General features: G+C 40.6%; 1 protein-coding gene across 1 annotated transcript; it reads right to left on the bottom strand.

Annotated features, from left to right (window-relative positions):
* Nucleotides 1-1,403: 1,403 nt before the first annotated feature.
* On the bottom strand, nt 1,404-15,419 carry LOC141139580 (G-protein coupled receptor 55-like). The gene is made up of 3 exons (XM_073625855.1): nt 15,258-15,419; nt 6,689-6,837; nt 1,404-2,867 (listed from the first exon to the last, which is right to left on the bottom strand). The coding sequence occupies exons 1-3, from the start codon at nt 15,409-15,411 to the stop codon at nt 1,974-1,976; spliced, it is 1,197 nt and encodes a 398-aa protein (XP_073481956.1). The 5' UTR covers nt 15,412-15,419; the 3' UTR covers nt 1,404-1,973.
* Between the last annotated feature and the right edge of the window lie 868 nt (nt 15,420-16,287).

Genomic DNA, 16,287 nt, shown 5'->3' with positions numbered 1-16,287 from the left:
CCCAGACTAGAACCATGGACCAGCTTTACAAAAAGGGAAGGATACAGTCCCAAAGTGGAGCTGAGCCCACCCTCCCTAAACAAAAACCTCCCCCACACCATAGGAACCTGAGCCACCCCACCAAAAAAAAAAAAAAAAAAAAAAAAAAAAACAGAGGTAACACTCCTTGCACCAAGTGCAGTGCTCCACCTTAAAACCACAGTGGGTGAATGAGGCACCAGCACTAAGTGAGACGGAGAAGCATACCTGCCCAAATGGGGCTACATGCATGAAAACACAAACCCACAAAACCAGTCAGTCAAAAGGAGTCAGTCAATTGCAAAAAGGAAAACTAAATGGCTGCAATGGGAAATGGGAGCTCGAATATCAAAGAATCAGTGTCCAGCTGCTGTTCTGGTAACAAGAGATGTATGAAGGAGCCTTGCAAATGACAGTCAATTGACTAGTAACTGATTAGATGATCCATGAAGGAATGTGTAGGAGACCAGATATATGCCAGTTATACCAGCATGATAAACATTCCTAGGGAGTCTACTGATAACAGTGGCTGGGAGGGCTGGCATAGATGAGTGGTAAGCCAGTGAGATAGAGCAGGGAGATTCCCAACAAAAAACAGGTAACCTCAACCTGTCAGTAATGCCACCAGGGGACAATGACTCCCAATGTGGGTGTCAGAAGTACTCACAGTTCTTTGTTCATGCTCCCCTCCAAGTAAATGGAAATAATGTCTGCTCTGCTATTCCCAGCAAGTACAGCTCTCCTATATTAGGATGAAATCCAGCCAAGATTCATATGCTGTGCGCTGATCAGCTATCCCAGCCGTGTGTACCTGGTCTCTCCAATCTCCTGTGTATGATTGAGTCCTGCTGAGTTTGCACTGCTTTTCAGCTGATCCAATCATGGGTGGATGGACTCTTCAATTAACTCATACACAGTCGGCTGTATGAAGCACGATGAAAAACTTGAGCTCTCTGTAAAAATGGGGTGGTCGGGCCAGATGATAAAAAAGGGGGGGGGGAATCCCTGTGTCTGCGTCTACATGTTTTGTTCCAGGGGCGAAACTTCGTCACGTCACCTGACAGCAGGTATGAGTCACTGGTTGTTAGCTTGCTGTTGGGTGCCAACTCCTCAACAACCAATATAGTAATAGCATAAATAAGGACAAAAAAAAATGCTCAAAGTCAGTCACACTGCACTTGCACTACAAAATTGCATTGGAAATTGGATCAAAATCACATCGCACTAGTGTGACTCAGGCCTTAGATGAACCTGAACACAGTGTTCATGAAATGCAACATTCATCCATCAGATTAGTAAGTAATTACATAAATCACTGATGTCTCAGATATAACATAGGAACGCTGCAGAAACCTTATGGAGTCACAACACATGACAGAGCCATGGGTGGTACAGCACTGAACATGGTTTATTTGTCAGAGTTAAAGGTGGTACAACATGGCAGTGAATGTTTTGTTTTTTTTGTCACAACCAGTATAGCACTAAACAGGATTTTTTTTTTTTGGTAAGGGTCAAGGGTGGTCTAATGTTGCACTGAAGAGTGGTTTTTGTGAAGGTGAAATGTGGTCCACTGTGGTCAAGCATGGCATTATAAGGGTTCGTTTTAATGGTCAAAGGTGGTCCAGCATGGCACTGAACAGGGTTTTTCTTGGGGCTCAATATGGTCCAGCATGGCACTGAACAGGATGTTTTGTCAGGGAGACAAAAAAGGTGGTCCAACAAGGCACTGAACAGGGGTTTATTCTTTATTTATACTACTACCACATGTGTGACTAAAATGTTTTGGTTTGTAACTTTATGAAGATGTGAACAATGTACACTCAAATAAAAAAAAATAAAAAATTTGGAGTTAGTATCTTTGTTACCAGGATTAGAAATAATTTAAAAAAGTAACCAATTTTGTACTTTAGTAAATGGTGAACAGTTCAATGAATTGTTCATTTCCAAGTCCTTGCTCAGCTAGTCATTGGTATTTTCTTGATGGATTTCTCAAACTCTCTGAGAATACAATAATAGCACACACCATCCAGAAAACAATTGATGTTAGAAAAAGAGAGGCTCAACTGGAGGAATATTCGCAATTGCCCTTTGTAATTTTCTAAGATAATATCATTTTTCGCTAGATAGTACAATAATAAAGACACATGAAAAGGTGCAAATGAGAGCATGAAGGTGATCAGGTTGGCTATGAGAACCTTGTTTGCCTTTGCATTGTGCAAGCTAGTTTGTCTTTTCTTTTTAATTGTGAGAATGATATGAGTTGTACAGACAATTATTAGGACAGCGCAAATGAGAAACACTGCCTCCAGTAAAGTGACCATGGTCCTGTTGCTCCAAGTGCGAATTGAAAACCCATAGAAACAATGTGATTCTTTAGCATCTCTTAAATTAGCAAGAAAACCAATTGATGTTCCCCATACCAAAGTGCAGAGAAAAGCACAGACAATAGTTGCTTTCTTAGGGGATCTGAAGCGTTTGGATTGAAAGGGAAATTGTACAGCTATGTAACGATCCATACAGATACTAACTGATATTAAAATGCTACCATACATATTGACAAAGTAGAGACTCTCCAGGAATGTGCACACACCAAATCCAAGGCTCCAGCTCTGCCCCATCCTATATGCTTTTATTTTAAATGGCAGCGTGACTAACAGCAAGGAGTCAAAGATGATCAGAGCTGTCATATAGGTTGTTGCCTCTATCCATTTCTTAATCCTGAAGAACAGTATCCATAAGGCTAACATGTTAAAGATGAAACCAAAGATAAATGTTGGAATGTACAAAACTAATTGGAACAGTTGTACAGATGGATGGATGTCACTGGAGTTTGCCTTATTTTGAATATCCTGGAAAAAAATAAAGTATTGCTAGTCACATCTGTTTATGCTCAGTCAGTTCATTATACAATACAACATAACAGAGTAAAAATTACAGTAAAAAAAGGAAAAATCCTATCATTATTTTTGGAAATTACTATTTTTAGTTCTACCATTTTAATGAATCCATCTTTTACAATTGTCTTTATTATATTGTATAAACACTTCTCAGATACACATATACATATATAAACTGCACCTTAGCAGTGGTAAAGACATCTAGAAAACAATACTGTATCTGGGATGAGGCATAAGGACCTTTATGCTATACACTATAACTAAAATTATTGGGACGCCTGCCTTTGCAAGCACATGAACTTTAATGGCATCCCAGTCTTAGTCCGTAGGGTTCAGTATTGAGTTGGCCCACCCTTTGTAGCTAAAACAGCTTCAACTTTTCTGGGAAGGCTGTCCACAAGGTTTAGGAGTGTGTCTATGGGAATGTTTGACCATTCTTCCAGCAGCGCATTTGTGAGGTCAGACACTGATGTTAGATGAGAAGGCCTGGCTCGTAGTCTCTGCTCTAATTAATCCCAAAGGTGTTCTATAGGGTTAAGATCAGGACCAGGTGCAGGCCAGTCAAGTTCTTTCATCCCAAACTCGATCATCCATGTCTTTATGGACATTGCTTTGTGCACTGGTGCGCAGTCATGTTGGAACAGGAAGGGGCCATCCTCAAACTGTTCCCACAAAGTTGGGAGCATGAAATTGTCCAAAATGTCTTGGTATGCTTACACCTTAAGAGTTCCCTTCACTGGAACTAAGGGGCCAAGCCAACCCCTGAAAAACAACCCCACACCATAATCCCCCCTCCACCAAATGATTTTGGACCAGTGCACAAAGCAAGGTCCATAAAGACATGGATGAGCGAATTTGGGGTAGAGGAACTTGACTGGCCTGCACAGAGTGGAGACTGCGAGCCAGGCCTTCTCGTCCACATCAGTGCCTGACCTCACAAGTGTAAGGCTGGCCAGAGGCTAGCCTGTATTTGTGGGAGGAGTCAGAGAGGGCTATTTAAGCCTCCTCCTCTGTCAGGGCCAGGTGTCGTCGGCATTTCTGGGTTCCCACCCACCCGTTTTCCCCAGCCTTCATACATACTCATAGTACTTTTTCTTATTCTTACATTCAGGGTATGCCCTCTTTCAGGCATACTGACCAGCCAGGCCAAGGCACACCTCAGGCCTTGGTGCTTAGGAGTATCACTTTCTCACTCGAAGACTCTGACTACAAATGCACTTCTGGAAGAATGGGCAAATATTCCCATAGACACACTCCTAAACCTTGTGGACAGCCTTCCCAGAAGAGTTGAAGCTGTTATAGCTGCAAAGGGTGGGCCAACTCAATATTGAACATTACAGACTAATGCTGGCCATACACGCAGAGAATTTCGGCCGAAACTGGTCATTTTCAGAAAGATCGTTCGACAATCGTGCCGTTAGTGGACCCAACTTTACTGGCAATTTCGACCATGGGCCCGGCTAATGTCAATGGATCCGAAGGGAAAACTTTTACCGTTTTAACTAAAGTGTATATGTGTATGTTGTAATCGAAACGATAAGAATATTCTGTCTTGTATAATTTATATATGTTTTTATTGTTATCCTACGGTCACAAAGATTATGTAAACGAGTTTATTCTGTCAGTTAATGGACAATTCGCTTTCGACCAACGAATAATTGTTTAGTATGCAAACGGACAAAATTCTGTGCGTGTATGACTAGCATAAGACTGGGATGCCATTAAAGTTCATGTGCGTGTAAAGGCAGACATCCCAATATTTTTGCTAATACAGTGTATATATAATATGCATAGTATCATAGTATTTTAACACAGAACAGAATGAAAAAAAAATGTTCCTCCCATGAAGTGCGGCTGTGCTCGCACTGCGTGGGTTAACTGCTTGTTATGTCTGGGGTGCACTGAAAGGCTATCCTTTGATCCTCCAAAAAAACATGCTCTCCCACAACCAGCAGTGGACTGTTACAAGACCGAGAGCGTGTGTGTGTGTGTGTGGGGGGAGCGGGCTTGCACTCGGAGGATTAGGTAAGTATATCTCCATTCTGAAATCCCCTAGACAAAAACGAGCAGTTAACCCGTACAGTGCAGGCATAGCCCCACTGCATGGGAAAATGAAAATTTTGCCCAGAGTTGTTCTTTAACTATAAAGAGGCAGAAGTGCTTTACCGGCGGTGTAGCTGCGCTGTCCCATTGATTTCAATGGGCAGGAGCGGTGTATACACCGCTCCTTCACCACTCCGAAGATGCTGCTAGCGGGACTTTTTTTCCCGTCCTGCCAGCGCACCGATCCAGTGTGAAAGCCATCGGGGCTTTCACACTGGAGAGACAGCAGCGGCTGTTTCGGGTCGGTTTGCAGGCGCTATTATTAGTGCCATAACGCCTGCAAACCGCCCCAGTGTGAAAGGGGCCTAAAGCATATGTAAAGTCTATTTTTTTTTTGTTTTTAGTTTTAGATTCTTGCATTGGGAATGTTTAAAACCTGTAACTTTTGTTAAACCTTTCACTTTACTACCTTATCTAAAGACATAACAGGAAAATACAGGAAATCCCTACAAGGTAAATGGAACTCCCATCTTAGGAGTTATTAGGAGTGCTAGCCACAATGTGTATGCATGGAATACATGAACTTTATAACAAACCAAGCTCTTAGTTTGTCAGGTGACAGGTCCATATTCTCTATTGCTGCTCCATCAGCACTGATGTTATGCTCTTGGATTCCTTTGCTGAACCAGCTTCTGTTTTTTTTGGCCATTGGGCAGCACTGATGATCTGACTCTTGAGCGCAAACATTGAGATTACATTATCCTGGGGATTGGCTAAACTCTCTGCATCTCATAGATGCCAAGAATGTACACTGCATGCTACACGCTTTGCAGGCAGTATACAATTTAGGAAAAAAAAATGTGGACAGCTATGGGGGAGTGCTGCTTTGTAGAGACACTGTCATTTTGCCCTGCATGTGCAAGGTGACCATATCTCTTTAATGTGCACTTCAAATAGACATACAGGGTGAGGATTACTAAAACTGGTGCACTCTGAATCTGGTGCAGCTGTTAATGGTAGCCAATCAGCTTCTAACTTTACCTTGTTCAATTAAGCTTTGGCAATAAAACCTGGAAACTGATTGGTTTCTATGTAGAGTTGCCAAAAATTTTGCATTCTCCAGTTTTAGTAAACAGTTCCCATAGCATGTTTACTGTTTTGTCTACCAATGGATTGGTATTACTGTAACCCAGTCTTGTGATATACACACATTGGCCACAAAGTACAGCCAGGCAGCTAACATACTTATCTCCTTCTTCAGACACGCATCTAATGACAGCCAGGCAACTAATATGTGTAAAAGGAAAGGCTAGCAATGACAGACTACAGCCTGTTCAATTAAGCTTTGGTAATAAAACCTGTAAGCTGATTGGTTTCTATGCAGAAGTGAGCCTGATTTTGCACTTTCCAGCTTTAGTAAATAAATCCCATTGTGTACTTAAAAGTGGGGTATGCCTGAGTCTTTGATGACAGGTGTACTGGAATCATTATTAAATCATTAAATGTATTTTTTTACACTGCAAGCAGTGTAAATCCCTGAACTTGACTTGATATCACCCTCTTGCACTCTACAGCAGAGGTGTAATATGAAAGAAATTAGCAGCACAAGAGGTCAGTCAGTACTAACAAGCAGCATTCTGACTGGAGGAGAGCACTTTTTGACTAGCACTTTCTGACAAGCACTTTTTTTTCTTTCTAGGTCCCTATATGTAGTAGAATAGGTAGCTTACCTGCTCAAAACTTCTGTTTTCCATACTGGCATTACTGCAGTGCTCCACTCCAACGCCCACCCTTTTGCTGTTACTCGGGTGATCCTTGTATTGAAAGAGGGCTCTTTTCATGTACACACTGTAGATTCCTTGCTGTATTTCACAAAAACCTGATGTTAAAAAAACAACGCTTAGAGTAGCTGTCAATCAAATGACCTTTTCACTGCTAGAGCCATTTTTGCATTTTGTGCACACATTAAAGAAAATATTTTTGTCTTGAAGATTAGTTGAAAATTAGTTGAAAACTCCAAAAATGATTGATGATTCTGAAAGCTAAGACCCAGGAAAATAAAATAATGGTAGTTCCAATTTTATATATTAGTTCCATGATATTCGCACAACATACAGTAATGTTAATTTTAGTGTACACATACACAACACACTACCTAATTTTATGGTAAAATATAACAGATGAGGTTTCAAGTGTGCTATTTGCATTTGGAATCTGTTGCTGTCAACTCTCAATATGAGATCCAAAGAGCTGTCACTATCAGTGAAGCAAGCCATCATTAGGCTGAGAAAACAAAACAAACCCATCAGAGAGGTAGCAAAAACATTAGGTGTGGCCAAATCAACTGGAACATCCTTAAAAAGAAAGAACGCACCGGTGAACTCAGCAACACCAAAAGACCCGGAAGACCATGGAAAACAACTGTGGTGGATGACCGAAGAATTCTTTCCCTGTTGAAGAAAACACCCTTCACAACAGTTGGCCAGATCAAGAATGCTCTCCAGGAGGTAGGTGTATGTGTGTCAAAATCAACAATCAAGAGAAGACTTCACCAGAGTGAATACAGGCATACCCCACTTTTAAGCGCACAATGGGATTTATTTACTAAGGCTGGAAAGTGCAAAATCAGGCTTACTTCTGCATAGAAACCAATGAGCTTCCAGGTTTTATTACCAAAGCTTAATTGAACAAGCTGGGGTTAGACGCTCATTGGTTTCTATGCAGAAGGGAGCCTGATTTTGCACTTTCCAGCTTTAGTAAATAAACCCCATTGTGTACTTAAAAGTGGGGTATGTCTGTACAGAGGGTTCACCACAAGATGTAAACCATTTGTGAGCCTTAAAAACAGGAAGGCCAGATTAGAGTTTGCCAAACAACATCTAAAAAAGCCTTCACAGTCCTGGAACAACATCCTATGGACAGATGAGACCAAGATCAACTTGTACCAGAGTGATGGGAAGAGAAGAGTATGGAGAAGGAAAGGAACTGCTCATGATCCAAAGCATACCACCTCATCAGTGAAAAATGGTGGTGGTAGTGTCATGGCGTGGGCATGTATGGCTGCCATTGGAACTGGTTCTCTTGTATTTATTGATGATGTGACTACTGGCAAAAACAGCAGGATGAATTCTGAAGTGCTTCAGGCAATATTATCTGCTCATATTCAGCAAAATGCTTCAGAACTCATTGGACAGTGCTTCACAGTGCAGGTGGACAATGATCCGAAGCATACTTCGAAAGCAACCAAAGAGTTTTTTAAGGGAAAGAAGTGGATTGTTATGCAATGGCTAAGTCAATCATCTAACCTGAATCCGATTGAGCATGCATTTCACTTGCTGAAGACAAAACTGAAGGGAAAATGCCCCAAGAACAAGCAGGAACTGAAGACAGTTGCAATAGAGGCCTGGCAGAACATCACCAGGGATGAAACCCAGTGTCTGGTGATGTCTATGCGTTCCAGACTTCAGGCTGTAATTGACTGCAAAGGATTTGCAACCAAGTATTAAAAAGTGAAAGTTTGATGGATGATTGTTAATCTGTCCCATTACTTTTGGTCCCTTAAAAAGTGGGAGGCACATATACAAACTGTTGTAATTCCTACACCGTTCACCTGATTTGGTTGTAAATACCCTCAAATTAAAGCTGAAAGTCTGCAGTTAAAGCACATCTTGTTTGTTTCATTTCAAATCCATTGGGGTGGTGTATAGAGCCAAAAAGATTAGAATTGTGTCGATGTCCAAATATTTATGGACCTGACTGTATATTGTTTTCAAAATAAGATTAACTTGTAAAGATTATATGAGAAGATTTTAGTGATTGGGATGAATCTACTTTAGTTTACCTTATCACAATATTTAAACATTTTCTGTAGAATTTCCTTTAGAGTTGCCAACAAGTATGTTGTACCTGTTTAGATAAAGATTGTCAATATTCAAGGATAACCGTAAACCAATAACCTGTAAGAACTTTGGAAGAACATGGGTGCTAAAATGAGTCACCTCTTCTTGGGCACGTACAGTTTTAACACCTGACATGTTGGTTATCTATTTACCCACCACAACCTCAACCTCATAAACAGAAACTGTGCCTAATGGACACTCTGATATTGCGTCTCTATAACTCTGCTTATACTGGTCCTATGATGCCTTTATTTGACAATCCATCATTGTGGATTGTCAAAAAATGATACGACCCTGCTTGGTTTCAATCTTTTCAGTCGACAGTTCCCTTCCTAACCCCTACAGTTCCTATCTTAAATGTACATGGAATGGGAAATTGGTTCTTGCAACAACAAATTAAATAATTTTTGCTTCAGTTACTAGCAAACAAAAACGTATTTCCTGTCCTACTACATTTAAAGAATGATTACTTAGTGAATTGCCCCCCAAGGCAAGCAATTTCCCAAATTTACTCTATTCTGTCCCTTCTTTCACCCAAACTTTCAGTCTATACTTTCAAGTGGAAGAAGGAATAAAAAACTCAAATTAGCTAAGAAGATTGTGAGAAAGCATTTATTCTGTCTCATAAACTCTTCAAAGCCAGTGCAGCACAAGAAAAAAAACTTTAAAATTCTGATGGCCTGATGGTATAGGTGCCCAGCTACTTTACATCATCATTATCCTTCCGTATCCAGTTTGTGGCGGCGGTGTGGGAGCCAGGAGGGTACTATGCTTCATATATGGGCCGAGTGCCCCCTGATCAAGAATTTCTGGGCCTCTGTTTCACAACTTTAATGTAAAGTGACAGGGACTTTTATTCCTAATGATCCTCAGATTACCTTACTACCTATACTGCCAAGTTCAATGAGAACTGTAAAATGGTATATACTTTGCCACTTTTTGACAGTGGCTTATAATCCCTAGACATTGGAACAACAGCGCTACAGCAAGCTGCGCAACGTCAGTCTGATATTTATACTATTGACCCTACTAATATTCATTTTGACCTCCTGAATGCTGCAAAACGTAAGCTACATCTCCATCTCACTGAGATCAGCAGATTAGATCTACATCGGAATAAACAAATGTTCTTTGAACAGGGGGACCATAATGGTCGTCTTCTAGCGATGTTGGCACAGCCGGATTATCCTCCAATAGTGATTCCCAATGTGGTGTCTGCCTCAGGTGCATCAGTTTCTTTATTACCAGATATATTAGAGGTCTTTCGCCAATATTATAGTTCTCTTTATACCTCTGTGTTGCCTTCTGACTTTCAGCCCAAAGATTTGGCATCCTGGCTAGACCCATTGGCATTAGGCTGGCTTTCAGATAAAGAAAGAGAATCTCTAGTGGGGCCAATAACCCCGGAGGAGGTACTGAGAGCAATCGAATCATTTCCTGTGTTGCCTTCTGACTTTCAGCCCAAGGATTTGGCATCCTGGCTAGACCCATTGGCATTAGGCTGGCTTTCAGATAAAGAAAGAGAATCTCTGGTGGGGCCAATAACCCCGGAGGAGGTGCTGAGAGCAATCGAATCATTTCCGCGGGGGAAGTCTCCGGGTCCGGATGGCCTCCCCATAGAGTTTTATAAGACACATGGGAATATATTAGCTCCCAAGCTAGCACAACTTTATTCTCAATGCCTGACAGATGGAGCCCTTCCAACTTCTATGAGCCATGCCCATGTTATACTAATTCATAAAGATCTAAAAGATCCCTCATTGTGTGCCTCCTATAGGCCAATTGCCCTACTTAATACAGATTTTTAAATTTTGACTAAATTACTTACCATCAGACTACAGCCACTATTACCATCTGTTGTAGATATTGATCAAACTGGCTTCATGGCCAACAGGTCAACCGATGTAAATTTGAGACATTTGTTTACTAATATACATGCACAGCATTTGAATGAAGGTACTAGGGTGGTGGCCTCCTTAGATATTGAAAAGGCCTTTGATACTATCGAATGGCCTTTTCTTTGGGAGGTCCTTAGAAGGATGGGGTTCCCCCTGATCTTTATTAAATGGATACAGATAATTTATCAAAACCCCACCTCAGCTATCAAGTTGGGAGGTAGCTTATCACAGTCTTTTTCTCTGTCAAGGGGTACTCGACAGGGCTACCCCCTCTCTCCAGAGCTTTTCGCCATAGCGATGGAACCGCTGGCGGAGGCTCTCCCTGTACTTCCCTTCATGTTAAGGGATTGCGTGTTGGCTGGCTGGAGGAAAGGGTCGCCTTGTATGCGGACTACCCACTCCTCTTTCTTAATGACGCAGGACCATCACTTAGGGGGGCCCAACAGGTCCTCAATTCTTTCTCCGCAGTCACAGGCCTTAAAGTAAACTGGGAAAAGTCACTTCTATTTCCTATAGACTTTGCGGCTCGTGCTACTGCTGATATGGATACCCCCCTAAGATGGGTGGAGAATTTTAAATATTTAGGGGTAGTGGTTTCCAGACAGGTTTCAGACTATATATCCCTAAATTTAACACCTGTGATCCAGGAGATTCAACAACAGCTGAAGGCATGGGAGTCATTACCCCTTTCATTGTTAGGAAGCATAAATTTAATAAAAATTAATGTATTACCTAAATTCACATATTTATTTCGACACTCTCCCCAGTGGATCCCTAAATCTTTCTTTGCAAGGCTACATCGTATTTTCTCAGCATTCATATGGAGATCAAAGCCCCCTAGGTATAGCTGGGCAACATTGGTACGCCCGACCTCCCAAGGTGGCCTGGCATGTCCAGATTTCCATAAATATTACTTGGCTTCTCAGCTAGTAACTACGGCCTGGTGGCTTAACCCATATACCTCAAATTCCGCTACTCAGGTAGAAGCAGCAGTGCTGGGATCCTTAGAGGCGCTGAAATTTTTGATCTTTCGGGGCCCTTGTGCTCCATATTCATTGACACCATCTATGCTTACCACGCTACGTGTATGGGGAGAGGGCCTCAAAATTGAACGATATCCCCTACAGGCAATCTCACCTAATGCTCCCCTCTGGTTAAATCCCACTCTGGAGCATTTCTATTCACTACCCGACCCCTATGCTTGGACTAATTTTAAGATAAAAACAGTGACACAGATCATTTTGGATAAATGTTTGATTTCTTTTTCCCAATTAATCTCTGATTTCAATATCCCTCAGTCATATTCTTTTCGTTTCCTTCAACTCTCCCATGCCTTCAGCTGTCAGTTCTCTGGCTCTTCTCTACAACTAGTCCAATCTGCCTTAGAGAAGCTTCTTAGGTTGGATTGCACAAAGAATGCCGCATCTAAATCGTATCTTCACTTAACAACTGCCTCTCTCCCCGATTTAGAGAAATTAAGATAAAAATGGTCTAAGGATATCCCTGAACTTAATGAGGATGATTGGGATAATATATGGGACTCTCCCTTCAACTCTCTCGTCTCCTTGAGAGACAGACTTATTCAGTTTAGATAGTCCACAGGGCATATTACACCCCCCATATATTAAATAAAATTAATTCAGACTCAGCTCCTGGTTGTTGGCGATGTGGGGAGATTCCTGGAGACTTTACCCATATATTCTGGACTTGTCCAGCTATCGTAAGGTATTGGGAAGAAATACTAGCTTTTATATTCAAAATAACATATATCCCACTGCAACGATCAATGCCAATATGTATTCTAGGTCTGACAGAGCAATTTATTCCTACAACAGCAGGGCGCACTTTGGTGGGGCTGCTTTTGTTCTATGCTCGTAAAGCCATAGCTCTCAGCTGGAAGAAAACCACCCCCCCATCGCTGACTTTGTGGAAACAACTCATTAATAATAGCTTACCATTATACGAAGAAACATATACAAATAGGGGTTGTCTCCTCAAATATGAAAAGGTTTGGTCCAAATGGCTCATGGACCCCTCTACAGCCTCAATAGCCTCCTAGAGGAATATGACTCTTTGCAATCTCTCCATTAGTTATTGGGCTCTAGGTGTACATATGTAACACGGGATGACACCTTTCTCTAAAATTAAACTGGCATAGGAACCAGGTATGGCCAATGTATGTATGTATGTATGTATGTATGTATGTGGGGTTTGGTTTTTTTTTTTTTTTTTTTTTTTTATGTGTTTTGTTTTCTATGTATATAGTTTCTTTAATTGCCGCAAGTATTCATTTTTGTTTGTTGTCTGTTTTTTTTGAAAATTAATAAAAACGTATATTTAAAAAAAAGAAAAAAAAAAAAAAAAGACATTGGTAATCCTCAGTGGTGCCTACGTTGGCTGAATGGGTACTGGAAATGGATTCGCTGGATTCGCTTAAGGTAGGGTGGAAAACACTTATTTTTCTTTTTTCAATTTGTTTTTTTCCTTTTTTTTTTTGTTATATTTTTGGTTATGTTTTTGACAACGAAGCTTAGCTACGGTAAATTCTTCAATCGTTTATTCAATTTTTCATGAGCTTTAGGGATCTGTATGGCTATCATAGGGTGCTTGCATACTCTACTATTTATACGTAGATATTCAGATATCAGATATGACCTAACATCGAGTATGTTAGATCATAGGTTTATTCCCAAATCCTTTTATATTATTTGAGAACCTCTTTTTGTATTTGTCTGAATTTGCTCTGACTTTTTTAAAACGATAAAATAAGATTAAAAATAAAAATACCGGTAAGTATAAATCTTTTTAAATCTGCAGCTTTCATTAAAATAATACCTGATGTTCTTGTCATTAAGGTCCCTGTTATGGGTTGATATAATGCTCTGTCCCTGTCTCTGATATTGGTATTGTGCGTTTTCACCCTGTAACATGCAGTTCCAATAGTGATTATAAATTAATAAAAAGAAAGACACTGCAGAAGATGTAAAGTTGACCATACATGCTTTTATCAGGTTCATTCATCCATGCTAAACTCTAAAGCCTCGTACACACGATCGGATTGTTGGCTAACAAAACTGTGGACTTTTGTCCGAAGGGTGTTGACCCAAACTTGTCTTGCATACACACGGCCAAACAATTGTTGGCCAACAAATACGAATGTAGTGATGTACTACGTTGTTTTTCAGCTCTTTAGCGCCACCCTTTGGGCTCCTTCTGCTAATTTCGTGTTAGTAGAAGTTTGGTGAGTGTTGATTAGCACTTTTCATTTCGCACTTTTCATTTCACGCTTTTCAGTTTGTTTTTGAACGGCCGTTCGTCAACTAGCCATGTTGTGGAATCGGAGGAGATAACGTGTTATTTATTATTGGCCTTGGAGTTATTGCTTTGACATTATTTTTTGGATTGAACAATGATTTGATTTGGTATATTTTATATATTTTTGGATGCATAGAATGCACTTTTTGGTTAAGTTCTATTGGCAGATAGCATGTCTAATTTTATTTGTTTTCTTTTTTTAATGCATGATAAAAAAATTGTGGAGAATAATACTTGGCTATGTGTTTTACTTCAAATGACAGTTTGGGAGTAGGCAGTTACAGTTTAAAAAATACAATGTAAAATTAACAAGGGACACCAACATAGTTGTATATTTAATCTTAAAAACTACGGGATAATGGTCTTGTGGTAACCTGCCCCAATAAAAAAAAAGCATAATAATATTATTCTTGATATCACTAGAAAATAAAAGCCTTTGAAAATTCGTTTGCAATAGCTCCATCAGTATCACCAGCAAAGCAGCTTCATTATTATCCCATTAAAGAAGAAGAGAATGTGCGCTGCATTTCGAGATTTTATAATTTGCCATGTCACAAAATGTTAATTCTCCATTACGATCGCTAGTTTATAAGACCAACCGCTTCTGGCTCGTCCTTGCTTCTGAGCATGCGTGTTTGTACTTTGGACTTTTGTCCGACTGATTTGTGTACACACGCTCGGAAAATTCGTCAACACACATTTGTCCGCTGAAAATTTGAAAACCTGCTAGCCAACATTTGTTTGCAGAAAATCAGACAACAATTGTCTGATGGAGCATACACACGGTCAGATTTTCCGCCAACAGCCTGTCATCACACATTTCCCTTCGGAAAATTAGATTGTGTGTACGAGGCTTAACACCAGCTGTCAAACTACCTGAACAATGCCTGCATCTGATTGGATGCAAGTGCTATTTGGATGAAAATATTTCACCTGGCACCTTTAAATTTTTTATTGAAATATGTGGGGTGGGAGGGGGGCTATTAGGGCCATCCACAAATCAAATTTTGACCGGTTAAATCAGGAACCAGCCAAAATAGTTTTTTTGTGACCAGCTAAAGAGAGAAGAGAAGATGCAAAACACCGATAGAAGAAAAAAGTAATGGAAGTCTGAGAAGGAAAGGATAAAGTTAAAGAGAATAGAAGAGAAAAAACAGGCAAGCGGGAGGGAGACAGAGAGAACGTACCTTCAACTTTGTTCTCAGGTGCTCGTAATGATGCCTTGTCAGAGAGTACAGCGACAGACAATGATTGAAGATGAAATGTTATCAGCACTTCTGCATAAACCTCATAAATTTGAAACCACATTAGTGCCATGTCAATATTTGAGCTGCTGTACATGGTATTTCCCTTCTGCTTATTTCAGGAAGCTGAAATCTTTTGTGTACTATAATACAGGCAGTAAAAGTGGTACTGTAAAACAATAAATATGCTTGGCAGTCTAACAAATGCATAGGAAAGAATTGAATCAATGTCACTGATCCTGTCTTAAAGAGACCCTGTCACCAACTGGGAATATTGTTTTTAAAATGACTGTTCTGGCAACATGGTCTTTTTAAGCTGGTTATAGACTTAAGACAACAGTGTCTTCAGGTGGACATTCTTGCTTTGGCTCAGGCAATGGTCTTGACAATCAACAAACAATCACATTGTTTTCAATGGTGTCCGTTCAAAATAATGTGACTCCACACGATTTGGGAAAAGGTTCCTTTGGTGTGATTCAAAAAGAGGGGTTTGGGACTTTAAATGAGGTGTGTAACATTCATAGGCGTGCGCAGCCTATTGCATTAGGGTGTGCACCTGAAAGCTCAAGCACACATACATACATATATATATTGTCAAAAGTATTGGGACGCCTGCCTTTACACGCACATGAACTTTAATGCCGTCTTAGTCCATAGGGTTCAATATTGAGTTGGCCCACCCTTTGCAGCTATAAAAGCTTCAACTCTTCTGGGAAGGCTGTCCACAAGGTTTAGGAGTGTGTCTATGGGAATGTTTGACCATTCTTCCAGAAGGGCATTTGTGAGGTCAGGCACTGATGTTGGACAAGAAGGCCTGGCTCACAGTCTCCACTCAAATTCATCCCAAAGGTGTTCTATCGGGTTGAGGTCAGTCAAGTTCCTCCACCCCAAACTCGCTCATCCATGTCTTTATGGACCTTGCTTTATGCACTGGTCCAAATCATTTGATGGAGGGGGTATTATGGTGGGGGGG

Source organism: Aquarana catesbeiana, linkage group LG04, assembly GCF_042186555.1.
Source record: "Aquarana catesbeiana isolate 2022-GZ linkage group LG04, ASM4218655v1, whole genome shotgun sequence".
NCBI lineage: Eukaryota > Metazoa > Chordata > Amphibia > Anura > Ranidae > Aquarana > Aquarana catesbeiana.
Note: the sequence above shows the minus strand (reverse complement) of the source record. Positions and strands in the feature narration are given on the sequence as shown.

Coding starts and splice junctions, on each gene's coding strand:
- LOC141139580 (XM_073625855.1), bottom strand. CDS start 15,411: ATGTACAGCAGCTCAAATATTGACATGGCACTAATGTGGTTTCAAATT. Junction 6,838..15,257: donor ACCTGAGAACAAAGTTGAAG/GTACGTTCTCTC, acceptor TTTTAACATCAG/GTTTTTGTGAAATACAGCAA. Junction 2,868..6,688: donor AAAACAGAAGTTTTGAGCAG/GTAAGCTACCTA, acceptor ATTTTTTTCCAG/GATATTCAAAATAAGGCAAA.